Source organism: Gambusia affinis, linkage group LG22, assembly GCF_019740435.1.
Source record: "Gambusia affinis linkage group LG22, SWU_Gaff_1.0, whole genome shotgun sequence".
Classification (NCBI taxonomy): domain Eukaryota; kingdom Metazoa; phylum Chordata; class Actinopteri; order Cyprinodontiformes; family Poeciliidae; genus Gambusia; species Gambusia affinis.
In genome coordinates, this window is record NC_057889.1 from 11,400,515 (window position 1) to 11,426,158 (window position 25,644).

The 25,644-nt window shown below is 37.1% G+C and overlaps 2 protein-coding genes across 4 annotated transcripts; both read right to left on the reverse strand.

The window, feature by feature from the left end:
- Window positions 1-248: 248 nt before the first annotated feature.
- Window positions 249-16,122, reverse strand: prkg3 (protein kinase cGMP-dependent 3). Of its 2 annotated transcripts, none has more exons than XM_044106959.1 (22): window positions 15,839-16,122; window positions 12,160-12,249; window positions 11,209-11,271; window positions 10,964-11,090; window positions 10,509-10,675; window positions 10,270-10,383; window positions 9,149-9,254; window positions 8,959-9,022; window positions 8,715-8,792; window positions 8,548-8,636; window positions 8,051-8,116; window positions 7,887-7,934; window positions 7,730-7,771; window positions 6,701-6,812; window positions 6,431-6,567; window positions 6,243-6,332; window positions 5,727-5,868; window positions 5,466-5,629; window positions 4,175-4,291; window positions 3,908-3,970; window positions 3,415-3,490; window positions 249-1,608 (listed from the first exon to the last, which is right to left on the reverse strand). In XM_044106959.1, exons 2-22 carry the CDS (start codon window positions 12,245-12,247, stop codon window positions 1,522-1,524), a joined length of 2,040 nt encoding a protein of 679 aa, XP_043962894.1. In that variant the 5' UTR covers window positions 12,248-12,249; window positions 15,839-16,122; the 3' UTR covers window positions 249-1,521. The 2 variants fall into 2 exon arrangements, with proteins under 2 accessions (XP_043962894.1, XP_043962895.1); XM_044106960.1 differs by having other exon boundaries at window positions 12,160-12,269; window positions 15,839-15,847.
- Window positions 16,123-19,826: 3,704 nt separating this feature from the next.
- LOC122825228 (phospholipase ABHD3-like) lies at window positions 19,827-24,456 on the reverse strand. Of its 2 annotated transcripts, none has more exons than XM_044106463.1 (9): window positions 23,990-24,456; window positions 23,143-23,303; window positions 22,883-23,065; window positions 22,369-22,414; window positions 21,743-21,855; window positions 21,494-21,667; window positions 21,352-21,400; window positions 20,222-20,387; window positions 19,827-20,123 (listed from the first exon to the last, which is right to left on the reverse strand). In XM_044106463.1, the coding sequence occupies exons 1-9, from the start codon at window positions 24,107-24,109 to the stop codon at window positions 19,918-19,920; spliced, it is 1,218 nt and encodes a 405-aa protein (XP_043962398.1). In that variant the 5' UTR covers window positions 24,110-24,456; the 3' UTR covers window positions 19,827-19,917. The 2 variants fall into 2 exon arrangements, with proteins under 2 accessions (XP_043962398.1, XP_043962399.1); XM_044106464.1 differs by having other exon boundaries at window positions 24,221-24,413.
- Window positions 24,457-25,644: the final 1,188 nt, after the last annotated feature.

Below are 25,644 nucleotides of genomic sequence, written 5' to 3' on the forward strand. Positions count from 1 at the left end.
GCTATTTTCCCTCCCTGATAACGTCAGGCCGTTTTCCTTCCTGCTAACAGCAACAACAATGTTTCCCTGAAGCGTTGCTCGTAACTAATCACACATCTGATCTGTAAATACTTTACCTGCCCTTTCTGGGTCGGGAAGGAGATTTGGTCACAACGTAAAAAAGGAAAACATGAGAAGAGTTTCACACTTCAGCGTCGACAGTGACAAAATGCAAACACACATGCTTTAAGAGCCAAAGTCATTTAGTTTATCATCAAGATGTGTTTTAACACTTCAATAAGAACATGAATGAATAAGTCAGCAATAGGTGATTATTTTATTTTATGTTTTTACAAACAGTAAACTTCCTCAACCTGTGAAGAGGCTTTTAAATTAATTTCCTCATCATTGATTTTGCCTCAGAAAAAGCTTGTTTCACCCCACAAGCTATCTCTGGGATTAAGGTTCCGGGACTGGGCTGGCAGCTTCATTATGTTAATCTTGTCGGTCTGAATCCAAGATGCTGCTCGCTCACTGGTGCGATGGTACTTCCTCTTCTGGATAAAGCAAAATTACCTCTTCAAGTATTGTGATATATTAAAAGGGAATCCTGATGGGAATTTAAAAAAATTCTGTGGTATTTCTATTAAAGCTAGTTAATTAGGTCCCTTTTGCACTGTGTAGTTTTTTTAACAACTGGACTTTGCCAAGGCTCCTTACTGATGATATTTGCTTTATTAAGTTGTTTTCTAATCGTTACAGTATTCACTTATTAAGAACTGACTTTCTTTGGTCCCCCTAAAGCAGATACTTCTGGTTATTCTTTAACTGAATTAGTTTTCTGTTTTCTTCCTCATCTTCCTTGTTTTAGTTTCTGTTTGAAGGCATTTTGAACATTTTTAACTGTGAATGGTTTTCTGCATTTCCCAATATTTTTAGCTCTCTCTGATCAACATCACAAGTACCCTGTTGTTCAGAACAATTTTACAAACAGGATTCACTCAGAATACACAATTACTAATATTTACTGTACAAAACTGGTTGCATTTATCCTTTAATAAAGGATCCAAGTTAAAACTGTTGGGTATATTGGTTCTTTTAATTGAAATTCTTCCTTACATCGGAAGCATTTGATCACCTGGTCAATATTCTTAATCGCTGCAAGGTGCCTCGTGAATTTAACACTTACTCATCAGCTACCAAATATCTTTGCGCTGAATATCAAAACACAGAGTCCTACCAATTTGTCTCTACACCTCCTCCTCGTCTGCAGAGGTACATTTGTGTGTGAGCTGAAGCTCGCTGCAACAGAGGAGCTTCCGCACATATTGTCACAGTGATTCCCTGGAGCTTCGGTGTAATTGGTGTGAAAATTTGGTAAGAAATGTGTGTTGTGTGATATGTCAGTACCCAGTAGCATTAATCTTCTTTTGGCCCCTTTAGAGGCTGAATAAACTAAGGTCAGTGTCTTTAATTAGGGTCCTTTTTGGGATGATAAGGACAAACCGCCCACCATTCGATTCTTCAACCTAAACGTGAGAATTAGAAGTCACGGTCCCACCCAGAAAACTCCTCTTCTGCCACCGAGTGGTCCAGAGGAAATTTATCAAAGTTGATGTAGCAGGGACCCTGAAAAAGAAGAAAGATTTTTTTTTTGAATTAACAATCACATATGAGTCTTGGCCAATTTGGAAAAAAAAATATTTTGTTTAACCTGCACAATCCTTATGAATGGCGAAACATTTGTTTTGAAATCCAGAATGTATTGAAAATAAATTAAAGGCTCACAATGACTCATTTTGTAATTAAAAAAATCTGAAAATCCAGTTCCAGGTAGGCTCAGCTTTCAGATCACATCACAACCGTCAAATAGTTTTAATACTTGAGACTCCCTTAAAAATCACTTATAACTTCATATTTTACTAGTTCAAACACCAAATGCATCTAAAGATGCATTAGTATAGACAGTGGAAACTGTCTTAGTACTACTGCAGAAGTCAACATCCAATCCAGTCAGCGCACCTGGATTGGCTGCAGATATTGTGTCAAGTAGCATTGTGCCTAAACATTTCAGCTTCCCACGCTGCATTTTCTATTGGCCAATTTAAATGTGGTCTATGGAAGAAATCAGCTAACAGGCAGATTTTCTGTGAACACTTTCCACAGATAAATCTGCAAATAGCTCATCCTTGAATGCTGAACATTGCTTAATCTCATGCAAAGCTATGCACTGATGAAGTCACCCTTTCAGGCAGAATGCTTGGAGTGGGCTCTCCAACATGAGAGCCTGGCCTCCTTTCTCATCAGGTCAGCTAATAATTATTTGACCACTGAGATGGGCAGGTGAACATTGTGGAGAAAGAGAAAACAACACTGTTACATCCCTGCTGTGTTCAATGTTTTTCTGAAACCAGGATTTTGATCAGGGAATGAGAGGTGAACCAGAAAACGAGTACGATGTAGTTTTGATTCAATTTTGGTCCAAACTACTGAATAGAAGCAGATATTAATGTATATATCTCTGTTTTATGTGTTGAAGTATTAAAGGAACTTTTTCAAAAATTTGCAGTATTGTGTGTACTTCTGGTTTAATTTTAATACAAGCGACTGGATGTTCCAATAAATAATAAATTGTTTATCTCTGCAACTTTCACTACGAGCAGCAGCTCACTGAATTTGAGGGTACTCTGCAATATCTTACCCTTCCCATTCAGAATAACAACTTCAGTGGAAATCTTTGTTTAATTTCCAGCTGAGAAACTAGAACTGGAATGTGTGAGTACAAAGAGAATCCACTCTTACTCTGTCCTGATGCAAAAGCAGACAGAGCCATTTTACACCTTTTATCACAACAGACATGCAATTTACAAAGCTGTGGTGCATCAGGAGCAAAAAAATAAGCTTCACAGGATTTGATATTTCACAACATAAGCCTCAGATCTTCAGAGCCATGTGAAAACATTTTCAGATATATCAGCAAATGTGGCAAGATAAGAAACAGTGTGACAGCAGCCTCAGGCTACTCTACACTGCGTACACTACGTTTTGCCTCAAATATATATATTTTTTTCTGACAAGGTATATTTTAAGCCTTTTCTTATTATCTTAATGTTGCCAGAGGTCCAACTTTTGTAAGCTGAAACCTTTACGGTACCAATTGGTGGATTACATTTCTTTGATATCTTTTCACCCTTCTCATTACATTTTACATGTAATAAAAGGTTTCAGTCCAACATTAAAGTTGCTTTGTCCAAAACTGCTGGAAACATAGTGAGGCTCCAAGTCACCATCACTAACACAATATAATTAAAAATGACAGCAAATAATTTCTAGTTAACTGAAATAAATCTACTATCTTATATATTTCAATTGTCTATGAAATACCTTCTGTTTCATATAAACATAAAAAAAGCCTTTTATGATGTTTTCGCTTGCCTTGCGGATGAGTCGTATGGTTGGAGCGTCCAGCTGACCCATACGCAGCTTGTGCCAGTTCATGCTGCTGTACCACCTTAAAAAAAGACAAATTAGAGAAATATTTGATTTGATTCATTGTGAGAATTAATTTAAATTGATGATACCCTGACTCTCATATGGTCATGGCATAAAGAAAGAAGCATGTTTGTCTGTGTTTGCTCATAAATTATGCAGTTATGCAAATTCGTATATCCTAATGCAATTTTGTAATATATGCCAACGTTTTTAACACATTATATGGGTTGACTAAGTGTAAATGCAGCCACTGCTCTATGAATAGTGATGCGAACCCAGACCTGGCATTTACAAGCACATTTTGTTTTCCAGAACAAAAGCTCCATAAAGCTCTACTCAGTGTCTAATGCACAGAGTAGGCTGTAGGGGATGACACATGAACACATGAAGGATTTTTAGACTCTGCCTCATGAGGACGACGTGTTGCCATGGTTACCTGTGATGCCGGACGTCTTTGATTCCATTCTTGGTATTTCCTAACCTCTGACCTGGCCGAGGCCTACGAAGAGCGTACAAAGAGACAGTCAATCAAAAAACTGCATGAGCTCATACAGCACCAAACAGAACACAACTAAATGCATCTTTACAATCGTTCTCTTGATTTTGTTCAATTCAGCTCCGTTATTGTGAAATAATAACTTTAAATTTTCCTAATTTAAAGAACCACCTTGCTTTGCCATTACGTAGTTATTTTTCTGCTTACCTGCACAGTTTGCTGATGATTGACTTTGCTGCCTCACTCAGGTAAAGTGGAAACTTGAGTTCTCCATCCAAAATTTTGGAATAAATCTTCTGAGGCTCCGAGCTTGAAAATGGAGGACTGGAGGTTTAAAGGCAGAACAGAGAGTTTAATGTTTAATTCAAACACTCAAATCAACGCACAAGATGGCATCAATCCTATGTTTCTGCTGCCATCTGCTGGTAAATATTTCTGTTTATGAAAGTGTCAGAAAATAATTTTGGTATGAAAACAAACTGGGCATTTTTTTCTTTCCACACCTTCTTCAAATAAACTCTCTGTAGCTATATATAATTCCCATTCAGGAGGATCAAACATGTAAAAGTCACATGAGACAAAAATTGACCTTCATGGTTTACAGCAATTATCTGCAATGGCTCTTAATAACTTGGTAAAAATGATAAAATACCTAATAGTTTTAAATATAGATAACACATGATGGTTTTAGCAATTTTTTCAGTTTTTTCCATGGAATAATTGCAATGAAGTTCCACAATGACACTAGAAGCACTTATCTGGCATGTTTTTTTAAATTACTGGTACTTTTTTTTAGAAACCATGTCATTGGATTTCATTGTTTCTTTTTTTGTTTTTTGACATAATTTTCCTCAAAAATCAACATCTCACAGAAGAAATATATCCATCATCTTTTTCCAAAAGTTTTCCTTTTTTTTATTTCAAAACTCAAAATTAGAAATAAAATGGGGGTTCTTTAAAAATGACTAAGCATATCCTATAGTTATCAAAAATCACAATGGTTATTTGGATTATAAAGGTTGCAGAATCCAGATCTATACATGTAATGAGCTTCTTCCCATAATGAAACATGGTAGAGGCAGTATCTTGCTCAGAGAATGTTTTTTTGGTCAGAGTTAAAAGGGAACAGCATTACTAGAAGAAAACTTGCTATAGATTGCAAAAGACTTGACGTCGAGACCGAGGTTCTCCTTCCAGCAAGACAATGAAAACGAATCTAAATATACAGTCAGAAGAACGATGGAATAGTTAGATTAAATGCATACCACATGTTTTAGTCTTTTTTGTACACAATTCTTAAAATCTTGTATCGTTTTCATTCAAATGTGCAATTATGCTCTAATCTTTCTTGCTAAGTTTCTTCATCAAAATACCCAGTGGCTGTAATGTTAAACAATGGAAAAAAAGTTGAAGAGGTATGAATACTTTTTCAATCTGAGAGAAGTAGTGGGACATAATTTGCTCTGAGGCATGGACCCCGTCAAATGTAGTTAGTTACCTTCCCACCAAAAGTTCAAAGATCAGAATGCCAAGTGACCAAAAGTCAACTGCAAAGTCATGACCCTGGTTCTTGATAATCTCTGGAGCCATGTACTCAGGCGTGCCCACAAAGGAGTAGGTTTTCTCACCACGCACCAGTTCCTTCGCAAAACCAAAGTCAACCTGAGAAACAAAATCCAGAGTCAGCAGAATCTCCTCTAAAGCAAACCGTGGAAGAAATTTAAAGAGTTTAATGAGCACTCAAGGTCCAAGGACCCACCAGTTTGATATAGCCTTTCATGTCCAGCATCAGGTTTTCAGGCTTAAGGTCTCTGTACATGATGCTCTTCTTGTGGAGGTAAGCGTAGGCCTCCACCACGCAGGCAGTGCAAAACACAGCAACGTGTTCATCAAATCGCCCCCTGTCATTACAGAAATGAAAAAGATTTTAAAAAGAACTGCACTTCAGTAACCTTGGTGGCAGTCGTAATATTCTTTCCTTCACAAGTTTTAACCTAAGTTGTTTACTGCTCTCTTTTATTGAAAAACCGTTGGCTACAAACAAGTAAACAAAATGGGTTTCATACTTTTAGTATGTTATTTTTGCGTGTCTGTTTTTGATTGATGTCATAAACATACAATTAATCCTAATTAAACTCAATTAAATTGTTAGAGATCCTGAAGAAAATCTTACATAAACATCGTTCTTTCAGTTCTGTCTTATCAGATTTATCAGATGTTATTCATTCATTCACTGTGCTGCTTTTTTATTTCACCAGGTTTTCATTTTGCTTACACTTCTTTGAGCTTGGTCCAGATCTCGCCACCACCACAGAACTCCATCACCATGTAGATGTACCTTGTATCTTTAAATGCGGCATGAAGTCTACAAACGGCAGAGAGAGAAATTATTTGTGTTCGGTTTTGTGGTTGTACAATGTCAACAAAAAAAAAATTGGAGACAGCATATTGGATGACACTTACTTCACAATGAAGTCACACTGGATCGCTTTCAGGATCTTCTTCTCAAACAACATGTGTTCCTCCTGTCTCTTGGAAACAATTTGCTTCTTGCTGACTCGCTTCATGGCGTAGTATTTCCCATGAGTCACTGTGGTCATCTGAGCTCAACAAAAAGACGACATAATTTTTTAGCAAACTTGAAGCCACTAGAACTCATCATTTCCATCATGATGCCACTTCTGTAAAAGTTGGTTCATGCACACATCCATAAGATGAATTGGCAACACCTACCAGCTGCACACGACCAAATCCTCCAACTCCAAGTGTGACAGGATCTCCTTGATAGCGTCCCTCCTGATATAAAACAGGAACCAGATCCTTAAACTTCAGACTGGAGCTCGGACTAAAACAGAAAGAAACATATTTTCCACTTTTTGTAAGTAATTTATAGCATTTATGTTTGCTTCCAACATAAATTTTGGAGAGTGAAGTCAAGCCAAGAGAGTGAAGTCTGTATTTGTTTTTTACAGATATAATCAGGAATTATGCAATCAAAGAATTAAACCTAATCAAATATTTCATGAACAACTCACGTGAAAGTAATTAAGGTGACCACCACCATATTATCGAGTACAACAGTCCGTTACCACAGAGACGAAGCATAGACTTAGTGGAATCACGTTATGGCTGACAAAGAGTCACACGAACGTCTTTGTCAACCTTTTCTCCTGCTTGTATATCGAGAGATTTGACCTCTCATATATAGTTTTAAAAATTAAATCTATATGACAGTGAAGAAAAAAACTTGTGTTGCATTAGAAAGAATAGAATAGAATATGGACAGAATATATATTTTTGAAGAACGAACAAAATTTTAAATGTATGAAAAGAATAGGTAAAACAAAAAAACATTCCTTTTGATCAAAAAAGAACTAATGAGTTACATTATGCCTCGTGTGATGTCATCACTCTTGTTTTGGAGTGTGGATTTTGTCTCAACTAAATATTTACAAAATAAATCTACAAAACAATAAATCTGACCATGATGTGTTATTCTAACTGTGATAAGCTATATTTGAAATTATCTTGAGTGAATTTACAGAAAGGCTTGCCAAAGAGCTTTAATTTAATGCAAAAAAAAATAGATTATTCTGAGTTTCTGAACTTTGGTTTTGACATCATTAAAGTCTCTTTAAAACATGGTAAAGATGTTAACAGAGCTGTTTATTTACTAGATGATACATATGGGCTTCTACGTGTTCTTCCAGCCTGCAGACACCAAAATCTTTGAGGCGTTAGTTTTCTTTCACTGTAACTCACCCTGGCTTTTCTGGACCTTGCGCCTCTTGCATCACTTTGGAGCTAAAAGCAAAAAATAAATAGATAAATAAAACAAGACGGAAAAGGAGCAATAAAGAAGCTGGGAAAATATTTCCACAGTACACTGTTGGGATCTCAGTGGAAAATAGTCACTTACTCGTCAAACAGCTCGAGGTGCTCTCCTGGGATTGTCTCCTCAAAAACCCTGGGAAAAAAACAGTATAGTCATGTCAACAAGTGGCAAATCACTCTCTAAAAATAAATGATGCCAAGGTAACAGAAACAAAGAGGAAATGCCCGTCCAAAGCGTGACTGACTCACTCCTTGTCAATAGAGAAGCATGTAACAGGGCCATCAGCAGTGCAGGTAGCAGTTCTCAAAATCTCTCTGTGAAAACAGAAACAAACAAGCATTTAAAAGTCTATCCATTATCAATATAATTTCTGAATAAGTTTTCAAAAAGTCAAACAACAAATACCAAAAAAACTATTTTGTCATCCAAACAAAATCCTTTTGGGGGCAAAATAAAAATCTGATGGCTCATTTTAGATAAGTGATGGCAGTAATATTCCTTCCATGTGGCTAAAACAATACAATTATTATTAATGGTGGATTATTTACGTCATGCAACATGCATTCAACATCAGAGTTAAATGCATTTTAACTGTGTGTCTCAGTCTCCAAAATGCAAAACAAACTCTGCAGATTTTGACAGAAAAATGGTAAATAGGGCAGCATTCAAGGCAGATACACATCTTCACATCTCTTTCCAAGGTAAAGTACATTTCCTCAGGCAGTTGCTGCATTTGTATGCTTACCGTATGAGGGCCTGCTCCCCGAAGTGCTCCCCTTTCCCCATCCTGCGAATCTGCTTCTGGAGTCCATTCACATTCTTGCTCACCAGGACCTGTGAAGGCAACACAACTAAGAGCAATGGAGAAACATTTATGTGTCGGTTTACACACATATCGTAACATTAAATTACCTCTCCTTTGAGAATTATGTAGAAAGTGTTTCCTTCTGTTCCTTCTTGAACTATAATCTCTTTGTCCTGAAACTTAACCTGTAAAAAAAAGAATAAAAGATTTATGTAACAATTATTGTATGATCAGTTGTTTTGACTAATAATATAAAGTAAATATCAAACATCAGATCACTGTGAGTTTAAGAAATGTTGTTCAATAAAGTTCATGTTTGTCGGAAGAGGTTAATCTCATAAAGTTACGCACCTCCTCCATGGAGTCGATAATTTTGGACAACTGCGCGTCATTCAGATCCTTGAGAGTACGAGACCTGTGGCATGTTTTTAAAATAGTAGAATCACTGCTAATTCTGTTTCTAAACTAAAAAAATAAAAAATAGGACCACCTCAGAACAATTCAACAGATCACACATCAGCTGCAGGACAATGAAACTCACGTCTTGAGGAAACCCATGAGCTGCTCCCGTTTCTTCTTGGACTTGTTAGTTATAATCGTTCTGTACGTCTGTCGCTCCATGCACCACAGATGCACATGTGTCTTAGCTGATTAATGATGTGTACACAAAACAAGGTCAAAACTTCTAAAAATGAATAATCAAAACACAGTTTTTTTTAGGTGTTTCTCTCAATACATAATTTTTTTTCTCTTCTCTCCTAGTTGGTCGGTAGAAGCTTCCAGCGCTGCATGGTTAAGGCAATTTCTTTGAAGGGTTTGTTGCTATGGGACATTTAATCTAAATTTGAGGAAAAACAAAGCGACACCTTCCAGTGAATAGCTGTTAACAAGCTGTTTGGTACAAAGAAATAATTCTGTTCATCAAACCGAATCAAGCAGTCGCATGTTGTTCTGGTTCTGAGGCTTGGAGTTCGTCCAAGATTACTTTCTCCTCTCAGATTACAATTAGAGATCAAGAACAAAATCAGGCCATTAAATCACTTTGTTGTTTTGGTTGTTTCTTTTGATGAATTAATCATTAATGAATTGATTTTAGTTTGACAAGTAATATATTTAGGGCTTGATTCTATTAAGAATGAGCTTGCAAAGGCTTCCTGTTCTTTAAATAAAATGTTTATTACATACGTTTTGCTCTCAATGAATTAAAAATGCTAAGATAAACTCCAAAGATATTTGATTGGAGATTTCAGGAGTTTATCATTATAAATTAATATATAAATTTTGAGATTGTGAGACTGTTTGGTTAATAACTTTAATATAAATTAAACATACATAAAGGTGCCAAAACCAGAGGCATGTAAACATTTCCTTCTTCTTCATATTTCATTCAATGTCATTTGATTTTGACCAAAATGTATGAAAAATTCTACAATCCAAACACATCCTTCAAAACTGTTTACATTTATTATCATATTATGATGGAGTTATTGAAGCCATTTGTCCATCGCATTAAAATCTACAAGAAAGATGCCAAACTGATTGATGTTCAGGGTAAACGTAAACCGCTACAATGCTGCATAAAATCACAAAATTAACAGTTTTTATGTGAGATTAGAGACAAATCATCACATACTAATGCATCAGTATATTGAAGAATCTGACCTTTGACTGTCGCTGTCCTTTTGCAGTTGTAGAGGATGGCTAACTCTCCGAAAATGTCTCCTTTTGTCAGAGTCCTCAGGTCCCGACCTGACTGAGTCACGATGAGTTCACCAGCTGAAAAGAGCAAATATCTCTGACATTGCTTTCTGGATAAGTTAAGAGGAATGTTCAGTTTTTAATTTCAAGTTTAACATTATCATGACACACAGAGAGAGGCTCACATCTGGACATTACCCCACCTGCCACTATGTACATGCTGTCTCCTTCTGATCCCTCCTTAATGACTTCTTCGCTAGGTTTGTAGTGCGATGACATTAAGAGATCCACCATCATGGTTATTTGCTCATCGTCCAGGCGGCTCAGGAAATCGTTCTTCTGGATGGCTTGAACAATAAGACTTGTCTCACTGCAGAAAACAAACAAAAAGTCACCTTGAATGTAAGATCACAGATCTCATTGAGCGATCCAGTCACCAAACATCCTGACACACTAGGCGTACTGGGGTCTGATAAATGCAAAAGAGGATTGGAATTTTTACCAAATCATTTACTTTCCCTTAGCATTACTTTATGCAGAAGTATTCATTATTTAAAAAAATGAAGAAGGGATAAAAAAAAAAAAAATGACCCAGTTTGACCCCAGGAGTCCTGGAGGGTTAGCGTTGTCGAAAGCACTGAGCAGGGTTATTCCTGACCTGGCAGTCTTCTTAACCATGTTGCGTGAAATTTCCAGTTTTTCTGGAATTGGTTCAGGGGCCATAACAGCGGCTCGACTCTTCCTGAATTCAGGCTCTGCTTCATTACCAGGCTGGGAGGGAAACTCTACGGAGGGGCAGACAGACAAAAACAAACAAAAGATCAGAGACCATCATCAAAAATCTCTTTAACCAACTGAGGAGGTGCATCAGGTGTGTCGGTGATACCCATGTGGGCCTCATACCAAGATCATGGTACTGGGTCTGCAGCTCCTGCAAAAGTTTTTCTTTGTCTTTCAGTCGTTGCTCTGTGAAATGGGAGTAAGGATGCTTGTTTACTGTACAACATAGTTATTTATTATTTTACTAGAGAGAGCACATCAATAGAAGAAAACAGTCAGACAAAAATACTTTCTATTTCAAGCAGCAGGAATAGCAGGAGTCATCCCTTAAGATCCCATTGGAGAAACCTTTCTACCTTCCTGTAGAAGGTGGCTGTGCTGCAGTGCTAATGCAAACTTCTACACAACTACCAACGTGTAAATGATATCTCAGCTTCGCTTTTTTACATTTTATTCTATACCAGTGTTAAATGTACAAGCAGCTCTAAAAATATACATTGCTTTTATGTACTGCTGCTTTCCATTAGTGCTGAAATGGGTCAGTAAGTTCATAGATCTGTGAGTTCAAATTATAACACATCAAAAATATGTAGGTACAATAATTAATCAAAGAATTTATAGGAATTTTTAATCCCACCCTACACAAAAACTCTACACAGTTTCTCAGTAAACATTATTTTAATATATATAAATATATATTATTATACATTGCAATATTCAACCACGTGCTCTGAAGCATGTTATAACAAAAGAAATACACTGTTTGCATGTACTGCTAGCAGTAGTTATATTATTCACTCAGCTTAGTGAAGATAACCAGAACAAAGCACTCATTCATAACAGGCCATTGTAATATTATACTATAATGCCAAATCCTGTTAATTACATTAGCAAAAAGGTATGAAGTTATTAACTTCGCAGCAGCAATTTTTCATATTGTACAAGTATGTGGAGACAGTGGGCAGGTTACTGCATCAACTCATTGACTTTACCACTTTGCATACGATTTAATTTAATTAAGTTCATACAGAATGCAGATTAACCAAGATGTGATATAGTGTTTGCTGTACTCACCCAGGTCCTTATTTTGCCTTTGCAGTTCCTGGTTGAGCCGACATTGTTTTTCCAGCTGCTGCTTCAGCTCTTCCAGCTGTTTCTCCATAGCTACAGAGAGAAGATAAGTCCTAATAATTAATGTAGCAAATTATCTGAAATAATGACAAAATACACATAAGTTGTCTTCTTATAGAAATACATAAGGTACAGTCCTATGAAAAAATAAAATTAGGATACCTCATTAAGTAACTAGTTCTTAATTGCTGTTGCTAATTACCATAAATCTGTGTCTAATTAAGGGCTTTTGGAAAGAGACTGATTTTCTCCCGTAAAGCACCAAAATTAACCTTGTTATGTCCATGTATCTGTGTATATGGTTTAATTTATTTTACTTGTGTGTAACCAAATCATTAGTTGTTGCAGATTTCTGCCCAGGCCCCTCTTGCAAATGAGATCCGGATCTCAAAGGAGTTTTACCCAGCAAAATAAAGGAAAGACAGAAAAAGAAAAAAATTAAATAAAAGTTGTAAAAAAATTAAGTTACACTTCAGCAGTCTCTTTCTGATTGAGAAAACTGCACATATACATGACCAGTGCCAAGAGCCTGCGATATATCCCACTTTCTGCCTTCTTTTAGCATCTTGCATGCTGCTTTCAGGGTTAACTCGCTTGGACACTAACACCTCAGCATTTTGGTAAGTTTTTTTGAATTTCTGTCTTGTGGACTATTTTCTTTCTGAAAGTCTTACGCACATCTTCCAAACGTGCCGTGGTGCTGACACTTACTTTAGGGAGCTCAACAAACTTAGTGTCTGAGATTTTAAACTTAAAATGCTGAGTAATAATGAGTACATATATAATATGTCCGATTGTAATTTCAGTCATTTTGGGAGGAGTAATTTATTCGCCATCAGAAAGAACCATTTTTCTTTTTTATTGTACTTTTATAGTGACTGAAATTTTCAGAAGTGAAAAATCTTAGATTAAATTGCAGACTGCCAAAGAGTGTCCTAAAAGTATATAAGGGGGGGAGAGGTGTTTGGACTGTCAATGTCCTGGATATTTTCAACAAATCACCAGCGCTGCCTGTGAAACAACATGAGGTCTGCTGAATAATGCAAGCTACTGCTGGACAGTCAACAGGGTGCATCCTGTTGGCTTTTACTGGAGATCCTTTGGAGTTCTTATCAGTGACCAGTGTTGGGTAGTAACGGATTACATGTAACGACGTTACGTAATTTAATTACAAAAAAAGAGTAACTGTAATTCGTTACAGTTACAATGAGAAAATATGTAATCCAGTTTAGGGTGACCAGACGTCCTCTTTTTCCCGGACATGTCCTACTTTTCAGACCTAAAAAAATGTCCGGGGGGAATTTAAAAATCGTCCGGGATTTTGGTCAACTGCCTCAAAACACATTACATAGCTTACAGTGCATTGTGATTACATTGCCACTCCGTTCCACTACTCCATTCCAGGTTTCTTTGTATGGCAAAGAAATCGGTAGCACATGTGTGTCCGCCGATACTCCCCCCCCCACCCCACCCCACCCCCACAGAAAAAAGGCATACCAACGCAATGTATATTTTACACCCGGCTAGCGGAGCTGCTGCTTACCTTACAGGCAGTAAACACACTGTAAGGAATACAGCAGCTCGCGCGCAAAAATCCCCTGCACTACGGTGTCCCGGCAGGACAAACATCTCGGAATTGTGGTAATACCAGCAATTACAGAAAACAATAGTACCCTCTTCTGTAACATTTATGCTCTGCTTTACATTTACATCTGTGAATATGAAAATGTTTTACGAATATTTGATGCATGACAAATGTTGGAATCTATTCTTTCCCATGAGACATTGTATGCAATGTAGGGTGACCAGACGTCCTCTTTTTCCCGGACATGTCCTAATTTTCAGACCTAAAAAAATGTCCGGGGGGAATTTAAAAATCGTCCGGGATTTGGTCAACTGCCTCAAAACACATTGCATAGCTTACAGTGCATTGTGATTACATTGCCACTCCGTTCCGCTACTCCATTCCAGGTTTCTTTGTATGGCAAAGAAATCGGTAGCATTTCTACCCCCCCTCCAGCACATGTGTGTCCGCCGATTCTACCCCCCCAGCACGTGTGTCCGCCGATTCTAGTGATCTTTTAAGGTTCCCACTCAGTTCTCAAAAATTAAATGTTGAACATGGGTCAATACTCATTGAAATCTCAAAGTAATCAAAAGTAATCAAAAGTAATTAGTTACATTACTTTTTAAAAGTAATCGAAAAAGTTACACTACGATTACATTTTAAACAAGGTAACTTGTAACTGTAACTGATTACATTTTTAAAGTAACTTACCCAACACTGACAGTGACAAACACTGCAAAGAAGTAGAGAGAAGTAGAGAACTTGCATTGTGGGTAACTATGAGTTTATCATTACTTTTTTAATTTCATGCTGGTGCAGAAATATGGCACTGTAAAGGGCTGCCTATAAAAGTTATTATTTATGTTTAAGTGAAACTAGCCATCTAGCTCCTCTGCTTTTTCTTTCCTCCAACAGAAATCAGCTGTTTACACAAGCTCTGGAAATGTGGTTCCTTCCCAGATATTAGAAGGATGATTATGTCACTATTAACAGGAACTCCATGGGATATTGTTTCAAACAATAGGTGATTGGTTCCCTGACCAATAAACTGAAGATGGGACTCTGTAAAAACCAACATGTTTGCTCTTGCTCACGGCGCACTTCACGTGACCCCGAAGATATTGCTGCCTCACCCTGAACATTGGACGGCTCTGAGATTAGACGAGGAGTCAAAGCAAATCATAAAGCTGTAGGGCAGCAGAGCAGCACACTTTGAGGGGAGGTCTCTCGGAAGATGGCGAGAAGTTAGATAACTCATAAAAATCACACGTTTTAAGCTTCGACTCAGTGACAGAGGAAGCACAGCTACATAAACCTGCTGGTGCAGAGCCAACAGACGTGTGTAAAAACAAAACTGTCCCTACTTCCTGCAAATTACAAGGATTTGCCTTTAAGCATACGGCACAAGCACACAAGAGAGCTGTGCACAAACACATTTTGTGAGCTTTCTAGGAACTTAATGCTATAAAGAAGTACAGCCAAGGGACAGATTGAGGCGATAACCTTCAGTTCACACATTAAATGAAAACCACCAGCCAGGTGTAATCGAGACAGACTCTATAAATTTTTGCAGTTTGTGCATTCACAGATTTATTTTTTATTTATTCTTGTTTTTGTTTTTGTTTTTTTTTAGACTCACCATATGATGGCAATATAAGCAATCTTAATGTAGGAAGTGATCTGTGCTGGAAATGATACTTGGAGGTGTTGGGATGGAAAATGCATTCTTTAGCTGTGCAGCAGGAAGATGATGCCAGCTATCATTATACTGATCCAACCATTGCACTGTACACTTCCTGCTGCTTTATCAATAATTCATGGGAATGTGTAACTACAGCTGGATTCTCAGAAGGCACACTGAAATAGTCGGTTATAATTAACATCCCTTCTATATAAGGTCTATATTAGACCTTATATAGAAGGTTTGATTGCAGTGAATAGAAACTGGAATAAAAATAATTAATTTTTAACATCTAAATATTCAGATGTTTCCAGATTGTACACAACTAAAAGAAGTCATGAAGAACTGCAGCATGGTCAAACAGACAGACTTACCTGCAGGAGGTGTAGATCAGTACTGAAGCTGAGCACCTGTCCAGCCTATTCAGGCCGCATGGATCAAAGGAGCCAAACGATCAACTTGGCCTGCGCCCAGAATAACCGCTTCAGCTGTGGAGAAGTTTCAGCTTCTGAACCTGCTTGACTCCTAGACGGTCTACAGTCTGCAGCCCCTCTGGCATTCCACCTATTCCTTCTTTTATTTTTTATTTTTCTACCCTTGCACACTTTTTCGAGCCCTCATTGCAAAGTCTGTGTTTCACTCCACTCCAGCTTTCTCTCATTCTTTCCCCCTTTCCTTCTCTTTCCATATCTGTCAATCTCAGCAGCTATAGTGTTGAATCATTAACCCGTAACCTGAGGCTCCGCCCATCACACCAGGCAGGTACAGCAGGGAGGAGAAAGATGGTCTGGAGAGAAAGTTGAAGATAAAAAGTAAATAAAAAATCATGCTGATGAGTGATTGAACTGAGGTTCAATCATTCAAAAAAATGAGGTCAAATCATATCTAAAGTATAAAAAAAACCTGATTTATATGACATTAATTGACAAAATGTTATTTTGTTAGTGCACTTTATAAAGAATTGAAACATGAGAACCATAGGGAATGACAAAAGAGGATGGGTAGGTGAATAGAAATCAATTTTATGTATTTTTATTATAGAAAAAGCTTTCTTTTACTTACTGTAACCATTGCTTTATATCGTTAAAATGAGAATATGAAAATGTTCTGCTATGAATATGAAAATGCATGACACATGCAACATATTTGCATAAATTTCTCTCGGTTCATCTAACCTAGGAAGAGATTAGAAAAACCTCTTACTATATTAGATGGGTTAGGAATAACCAAATTATTTGTATTTGCAAAATGGCAGAATGACAAGGGAGATTTTTTTTATTATTATCATTATTTAAAAGTTTATATATATATATATATATTTCATTAGTAGTTGGTAGAATTTCCTTGGGTCCATTTTTTTCCCCTTTCGCTTCAGACTTTACTGCTGAGCACAACCAACAACTTCCTGGATGGGTTTGCAATGCAACTGACTGAGCTATAACTGGAGTCTCTGTCTTATTGGCAATTTCAAGAAAACAATTGCTAGAAAGTCAGTCACTAATCCTGGGTAAAGGCAGACAGGTTGTATAGCTGGCGGAGCTACACATGTACAACTGAATGTCTTCTGCAAAGATATAGGACTTGTCTAAGAAGGGTTAAATAATTCAAATTAATGTAAGGATATTCAAAAATAAAACAATAGATTCAGAACTGAAACTTGTGGAGTCCCACAAAGATGTAGAGACAGTGTCAAAGAAGATATTTTTTATCCTTACTGAGACTGTCTTAATGGACAAAATATAATATTATGTTGCTACCCCATACTTACGTGGTCTCAGTTTCAGATGGCTTTTTTTCTCCATTTTGACCAAACAGTTCAATTTCAGTTTCCTAAAACAAAATTTGTCTTTAAAAGTTAATCTGTTTGTCCATGAGTGACTTTGCAAAGTTTCATTTGTTTTTATATGATGTTTCTGGGATCAGAAACAGACTTCTCTCAGTCTATGTCTGTACTCATTTCAGTATGTATTACTTAACCTATTAGAAGCTTACAAAGCCAGAACATAACCATCTGTATTTTACGAAATTGTTTAAAGACCTTCAGTGTATAAACCTATTAGACTTTAAGGTAAGAAAGAAAATGTCCTTTTTTTCTTCTAACATTTAGCAAGCAGAAATAATTTTGGTAATCCTAATCTAAAACAGGATGTTTTTATGCTAAACAGTGAAAAAATAACTCATGATGTCCTTTAATGTAGTCTATAGAAATATCAGTTTTTCACTTTGTTCATGGAAACTTTTGAAAACAACCACTCCTTTCTCAGTATTCTCATATTAAGTTATTTTTCCTCCTTACACCCACACAGTAGGAGCAGTGGATGGTATTTGGAGGTGAGGGCAATCAGTTCAACTCTCAGATTCCAATCTACAGGAGTTAGAAAGTGGTTGTTTGTTTCTATTTTTTCCACAAAGTAAATGCTACTGCAGACCTCATTTTGTTTCCAGACCACAACTGAATCTAAACGAGGGTTTGGAGTGGGTAGGATTGTGACAGAGGGCGTGGGGCTTTATTGTTCCTGGTTAATTATTGATGTGTTTCGGGTTAATCAGCTACTTTAATGACTCTACCGCACCGAGATTAAAGGCCTGGGATCTAATCGGTGAAACCGGAGGTGGCTCGCTGTCAGGATCGCCGTGTGTTGTGACATTTCTACATAAAGATGAACCTCGTGATATGTGTTAATTAAAACCATCTTAATTATTTGTTGATGCAGATCTTAGTCACTTAACTTTTAATGGAGAAAAATGTTTGATGCCATTTAGTGCCTTAAACCTTTTGCACATTTTGACAGGTTACAACCACAGATAGTCCATCTAAAACCTGATCATCATTTCTGTGTTTCTACATTTATTGAGATACTTATTTATTATTATTTTATTCGACTATTTGACTTGCATTTGAGAGTTGCTATTTATTTTATTTTGTTTTGCTTTCTTCGTGCTCAATGACAATAAAAGGAATTTTGATTCTGAAAGTGAATTGACTGTTATTGGGATTTGAAGAGTAGTACTTAATTATGAAGTGGACAAAAATGCTACATTGCTTTCGAATATCTTTGTACAAATAAGATGTGAAAATGTGAGCTGTGACTACATGAAAAATTGAAGAGGCATGAAGACTGTTGCAAGGCAACCAATGTAAATTAACCAGATAAAATGTAAATTCTTTAGATGCCATTCTTTATTTGTTTCCATAAGATTCAGTACATAACATAGAGCAAATTATTTACATATTTGTGCACTTACATGTATGTGTCTTATGAATAACAATAAAAGGTATGATTGTGTTTATAGCTCTGACAAGTGAAACAAGGGCAACAATGTCATTCAAAAACATAAAAACCTATTTTAAACATACAATGAAATGTCAAGGTCCACGACATTTCATTGTCGTGGACCTTGACAATTAACAATTTTAGCTGCAATAATTTATTCATGGCCATAAATGATGCATGAAATCACTTCTCACTAAGAGTCACCTAAAATATAAAATAATGGAGGCATCTGTGATGAATCTAACTTCATTTCCACCTGGATTTTTATCACATTAAAGTAGGGTCCATTCATCATAAGTGCTACAGTAGATACAATCGTGAAACATGTCTGTGCTGCCACAAGAAATAAATTCGAAACAAGATCTCTCAAAATGCCGTCAGGAACAAGCAGATTTACACAGACCAAAATCTTTCTCATTCATCTGTCGCTTTTTCATTGTTGACCGATGTGCAATCGGTCGACAAATGGCAAATCGTAGCAAAATAAAACTTTTTAATACTTCACATTCTTCCTGACAGAATATGCGAACATTTTAAGTGCACAGAAAGATCAAGTGTGTATCTTATATAATTTTTACTCATTTAAGTTTTTATGTGCTCTGAACTGCAAACAAGCAAACAGTACATAATTTAAGCTATTTAAAATACCTTGATGAGGAAGCAATGCATCAGTCTTAAAATTCTTTATATTAATGCCAGAAAGTAATGAAAGTAGAGCAGTTCCATCTTAAACATTCTTTTTTTCTATGCAATTTGTTTAAAAAGGCTTTTTTTTTTTTTTTTTTTTGGCACACATTACTTTGTTCTGCGTCCTGGGTGGATTTTGGTGAAAGGGAAACAGGAAGCAATTAACATTCCAAAAATCATTAAAAAGTCATTTAGAAATATTTCTTTCACTTGTGCAAAAGCTTTTCACATGCTTCAGGACTTCATACCTAAACACTTGAAAAGTGGCTTTCCCTGCAAAGAATTTTAAATTAGTTTGTTTTGCTCCCGTCTGAGGTAGATCAGCAGGGCTGCGATGATGTCGAAACGTTTGGGTGGACGGCCAAAAGCATGCAAGGAAAAAATAACCACACAAAAACAATACTTTTCAGTGACTTTTTTTCCCCTCTATTCAAGATCAAGCTTCACTGACTGACATCGCTGATTGGGTTTTCTCCAACGTCACCATGTTGTTATTTGGACTCATCTTTTGCCATGCCGCAGGCTCTCTTGATGTCCTTCGGGTGTTCAAAGACTGCCTGGACAAACTGACCGAACAGGCGCTCCATGTAGCTCTCCCCGAGAGGAAACAGACCCTCCAAGAAGGCAATATGTCCGCCGTGAGTCGTCAGTAGCAGGGCAACGTTTGGCAGCGTCTGGACTATGGAGACCGGGAACGCTGCAAAAGCCACAGAGACATTCAAATAGGTAAGAGACATTGGTATGTTGCAAAGTTAGTAGGTCTGTGAGGATCTGACCTTCCTGTCATCTACTTACTACTCTGTGGAGAGAAAGGGTCGTCAGCAGCATTGAGACACAGGATGGGCACGGCAGTTTGGGGGAGCTTCTTGGCTGGGCTGGCATCATGGTAGTAATCGACACACGACTTGTAGCCGAACACATGTGAAGTGAAACGCTCGTCGAACTCCCGGATCGTTCGTGCCTGGAACAGAGAAAAGAATTAGACGACAGAGGACAGGAAAATAAATGCTCAATTCATGCTTTTATTTGCATTCCTCTCTTATTTCCATTTCATACCTGTAAACACATCATTTCATAGCAATCTACTTAAATCATGGCAAATCAGTTTTTTTCTGTTATGGAGATAAAGTGTCATAAAGATGTTCAAATCTCAGGTATATCCTGAATCAGCTGCATAGCACTCTAGACCCTTTTACTTTGGTTCTGGTTCTTTGCACCAACAGACTCAAAAAGATAGATAAGAGCCCCTTTTCAAACCAAAATAACTGAGTGACCCCAGGTCATAAATATAAGACATTAGAGTCAACAGACTGCAAGTAAATATAGAAAATAACTTAAAAATGTTTCTTGTCAAAGCTGGTACAAAACCTTTCACGCAGAAAGTCGGCCCCATTTGCTCTTCATCTCTAATTCATTCACAAATTAACTTCTTTCATTTGTTAAAGAAGTGTAGGTTAAAAACCTACACTGGCAAAATCCTCCATACAGTGGTGTATGGAGGATTAACACCACTGTAGCGGTTTAATCCGGTTGTGAACGATTAAGATGGACAAGTTGTGATTGCAATTGCCCCCCATTGACCACTAGAGGTCGGACTAGAGAACAATGTCGCGGTATGAGCTTCTTTGTCAGATCTTCATTACTTAACACTGAAGCCACTTAGTCTCATCTGATCAAAACCCTTACCAGACTCCTCTCTTATGTAAAATGAACACAAAGTTCTTGCCTGGTCTTGTTTTTGACAATTGCTTTTAAATTATTGCACTCAGAGTGACTGAAATAAGCTTATTAGAAATTCTGATCAAGTTAAAAAGTTTTGTACTATTTAAAAACATTTCAGTTATATTTGTTCATTATCAAATTCAAAGAGTTTTTCTTTATGTGTAGATTTGATTTTCTCAACAAGGCAAATCAAAGAGCCGTACCTTCAGGACATAGTCGACATCCACCACTTTCTCCAGAATCTTCCTGTGCCTGTACAAAATAAGGCAACATTTAGTTTTCTAATAAAATCTCACTCTACACACTTAACTGAGGTTAACTTGAATGTACAACAAATTGTGCAACCTGGTGACTTTTTGGCGCAGGCCATCAGTGAGGTGTTTGTTGAAGAGAAGCCAGTTGAGAGGCTCCTCCATCGAGTCGGACGACTTCAGTGCATCCCAGGCGACGGAGATGGTGATGCCTGCCACCATTCCCGACTCTGTGCGCTTGCGGGCCAGATAGTTCAACAATATCATTCTGCAGAGAAGAAGAGCCGGAAAATAATTAGGATTAGGTCAAAGAGATGCACTGAGCTAGTCATCAACCACTCACCCTCCAAGAGACACACCAGCACCCAGAACTGGAGCCTGAGGGTACAGGCCTTTCACATGCTTCACAACTTGCTCCAAATCTGAAGTGTTAGCAGCGCAGTAGGTGACTGGGGTCTGAAAGAGGCCCGGATTCAAAGGAGAAGTGTTGGATTCACAGCTAAAAGGAGGGCCTTTATTCATCGTTATCATCATTACTGGCAACTCCTACACTGCAGTTGCTCTAGAAACACCCAGAGATGGTCATTCAACATTACTAAAACCAGTGTGCTTATAACAAACATCTAAATCCGCAAAATGGTATCTTTTATTTTTTTATATTTAACTCACTAAAATGGGTAGGTATTGACAAAAAAAGAAAACATAATGTACAATTCACTAAATCATTCTTGAAATTAATTATATTTTCTAACCAAGAGAGTGAACTTTTGAAAAGGAAGATAAATACATATTGTTTTAGAAAAAAATATATTTATGGCACATATTACAATTTAAAAAATATCTTCTGAATAAAAACATTTTATGCAAGTAGAACTACTTCAGATCAATCACATTTAAGAGCTACAAAAATGGTTAAATCTGCAGTACTGATCTCTAAAACAGTGTCTCTTTGAGGTTCATATTACATACCAACAACTCTTCCCCTCCAACTCCTCTGTTGTTGAAGACCACACATCTGGAAAAAGAAGAGAAGAGACTACTTTTCAAAATTACATTCCATTAAAATAAGGCAAACATCTTGATTTTTCCGAAGTCACAAAATGGCTACACACAAGTTGGAACAATGATTAAAAAGAGACGGCTCAGATTTAAACATGTGGTCAAAGAGACTTGAGGAAACGCATGTTTAACTTTCTTTATTTAGATGTGGTATGAAAACAACCTAATGCCCGCTGTTGAATATGTCAACTCTTTGAAAGATCAAAACGTTTCAAATAAAAATCTGGTGGACTCAAGATTGTTTTCTCATTCTTTTGAGTACGGTAAATGGATTCACATAAATATTGGCTTTTTTCTGAGTAAGATTATGCTACTAAGCAGCTAATTGAAAGCTTTTAGCGCATCTTTTTCAGCTGCACCAAAGAGTGTATGGTGTATCTATCCCTAATTCTTCTTTTTTATAAACAGCAGAAGCAAAGCTGACCTGTAACCCCGTCTTGTTGCCTGGCTAACAGCATGAAGCACGTAGGGCTGCTGGCTGTTCCCAGTCAATCCTGGGAGGATGAGCACAGTAGGTCGCGCGCTAGATTCAGGGTAGGTCGCACTGGTATGATTGTCAACCCAGTCCAAGGAGATCTGACCACCATCTGGTGTACGAATCAACTCACTGAAAAGAAATGAAAGCAAAATAAATTATCAAAAGCAAAAAAAAGGAAATCACATAAATAAAAGGCTTCCTCTTACTTGCGATAAGAGACATGGGGTCTGGATTTAAGAAGCGCACAGACCAGGGTCTGCACCCGTCCTCCCCAGCACCAGGGAGTGGGACAGAAGCGCTCAGCTACCACAGGACAGTGCTTTTTGAGGAATACACTAAAAGCTTCACTACATATCAAGGCAGGAGTCTGAAAAGAAAGATAATAAATAATCTCTGAAATAAACAGAAAAGGTGTTGACATTAAAATCAAATAGGATTGTATGCAGCCATCAAGCATTATTTAGCCGTAGCATATAGGGTCTTAGTGTTGATCAAATGTAAGTAGTTGTAAAAGTAATCTGCACTTCTTAATTTTGAAATATACCAGACTAAAGAATTGCATAACTGAGTTTTTCATTATTTATGGAAAACACTATTAAAACAGCATCCTGTAAAGTGTGCATATTTATACTACATGAGCTCCATAAAAAATAATTTTTAATTTTTTTAAAAAATAAGCAAATAATACATAACAAAGCAAAGTGTATTTAGTGGTGTCATAAATTAATAATATTCATTATTTTGAAGAATGAATTGATAAAATAAATTAAAGCATGTTAGCCGAGGTAAAAAAAAAAAAAAAAACTGAATACAGTTTTGTATTCAGATTGTATTCAGATTCAAATGCAGTTTGAATAAAGCCTATTTAACACTGCAATAATGAAAGGGCATTTAAAAGAAAACGAACGAATTGAAAGAAAACAATTTTTAAAAAATAGCAATGGATAAACTCACATTTTTAGGGAAAACACCGAAATGAATAAATAAAAATAGAATAAGTAATAAACCGTATATAATGCAGTTAATGTCACCTACGCCAGCGCTGTGACTGACCTCACACTTGCGGCCCCACAGATAGTATAGAGCAGCGGTCACTGAGCAGATGAACACCGTGTACGGCCTGGAAACAGACTCCCAGTATGTTCTCCACGGCTCCACACTGGATAAATACATGCCAGTGACCTATGGCTATCCTCCAGCACAAACCTAAACCCGCAGTGCCGACAGCGCTCGACACAACAAAGACCTGACAGAAAATGATTAAAGTAACCTCGGGGAACCTGCCTTCATCCCCACCAGCTACCGATCAAAGGTCTCGATTTTCCTCAACCCCGGCAAGTCCCATCAGTTGCGACAGCGGCGAAGTCCACCAGCGGCCTTTATTGACCGGTATGTTGTCCGGGAAATGCCGCTTCCTGACTGTCAGGCAATTACCGAAGATTGTGTTTGAGTTTGAACCAACCAGAGTCTGCCTCTGACGGCGAGACGTTTAGATCCCGCCTTCTGGTCTTCTTCTATCGGCATCAAACTCAAAAGGTGCTTCAGCGCCACCTCCAGCGGTGTGGCGCTTTGCTGTAAGTGCAGCTTCAGAGGCTGTGAAAGATTATCTATCGTAGCTAGATCGCTTAACTACTTAAAAACGTTTAAATTCCATTTCTTTTTCTTCTTCTTTATTTTAAGCCAAGTAAAGTGGCTAAAATTAAACTAATAACATCTCAGTATTGGCAAAATGTTCCAACATTCACTGGGTAACTTGATCTGACTTTGACTTGAGTTTTTCAGTTTCTAAAAACTCAAAATCAAAGTGTAGGTAATATTTATGTTAATAAATATTATTATTATATAATATAATATATATATATATATATATAAACATCTCAACATCTCTGAACTGTTGAGATGTTTATATACCTTTGTCTCGTAAATATATATTATATTATATATATATAATATAATATATGCAAAATATTTATGCTAATATTTTTTTGGCAACGAATGATATGGCTTTACTTTATCTTACAAACACAGACAATTGAATGAATGGGACCATATGTGCACCCTTATTTTTGCTGTTCCACATACGTCTGAACTGTTGAGATGTTTAAATCCAACCCATTACCTTTGTCTCGTAAATACTGATTCCTTGGAGTTTGTCTTTTTCTGCCAATATACTGCAATTGAAAATCGTTACCCTTCCAGGGAGTAAAATAAGTTATTCCTCCTTTGAAATGCTCATAAAAAAAACTATATAGGCACCCTTCTGTCAAAATTTAATCTGGGGATGACTGATGAGTGATCAATGACCCTAATTAATTGCTTTGAATTTCCAGTCACATGAATTCCCCCCTCCCCCAATCCTGTCACATGATGCCCCTTCCCCCCAGGATGTTTCATGACCTCAGCATGCTTACATGGATTTAAGAAAACTTACATGATCTTACCACAAAGAAGATTTGAGTAAAGAGCTCTAATGTTTTTCAAAATCAATGTGCATAATCGTTTAATACACAGCCTCCTGCTATTTTGAAGAATTGATTTCCTGAAGACTTTATATTTCAGTTGGCCAGTGGGGGGAGATTGAACCCATGACCATGGCATTATAAGTACCCTACTCTCACTAGCTGTGCTAACCAGCCACACATAATTTTGAGTTTTTATCAATGTAGGAAAAACGTACATGATCTGGACAAAAGCAGTAAAATTCAAAA

What these genes read in the sequence shown, in the direction of transcription:
- LOC122825228 (XM_044106463.1), bottom strand. Translation starts at nt 24,109, where the DNA reads ATGTATTTATCCAGTGTGGAGCCGTGGAGAACATACTGGGAGTCTGTT. An exon ending in CCCCATGTCTCTTATCGCAA is followed by an intron (nt 23,066 to 23,142) that starts GTAAGAGGAAGC and finishes ATTTCTTTTCAG; the next exon opens with TGAGTTGATTCGTACACCAG. An exon ending in GCTGGTGTGTCTCTTGGAGG is followed by an intron (nt 21,668 to 21,742) that starts GTGAGTGGTTGA and finishes TCTTCTCTGCAG; the next exon opens with AATGATATTGTTGAACTATC.
- prkg3 (XM_044106959.1), bottom strand. Translation starts at nt 12,247, where the DNA reads ATGGAGAAACAGCTGGAAGAGCTGAAGCAGCAGCTGGAAAAACAATGT. An exon ending in ATGGTTAAGAAGACTGCCAG is followed by an intron (nt 10,676 to 10,963) that starts GTCAGGAATAAC and finishes TGTTTTCTGCAG; the next exon opens with TGAGACAAGTCTTATTGTTC. An exon ending in CTCATGGGTTTCCTCAAGAC is followed by an intron (nt 9,023 to 9,148) that starts GTGAGTTTCATT and finishes AACATGCCACAG; the next exon opens with GTCTCGTACTCTCAAGGATC.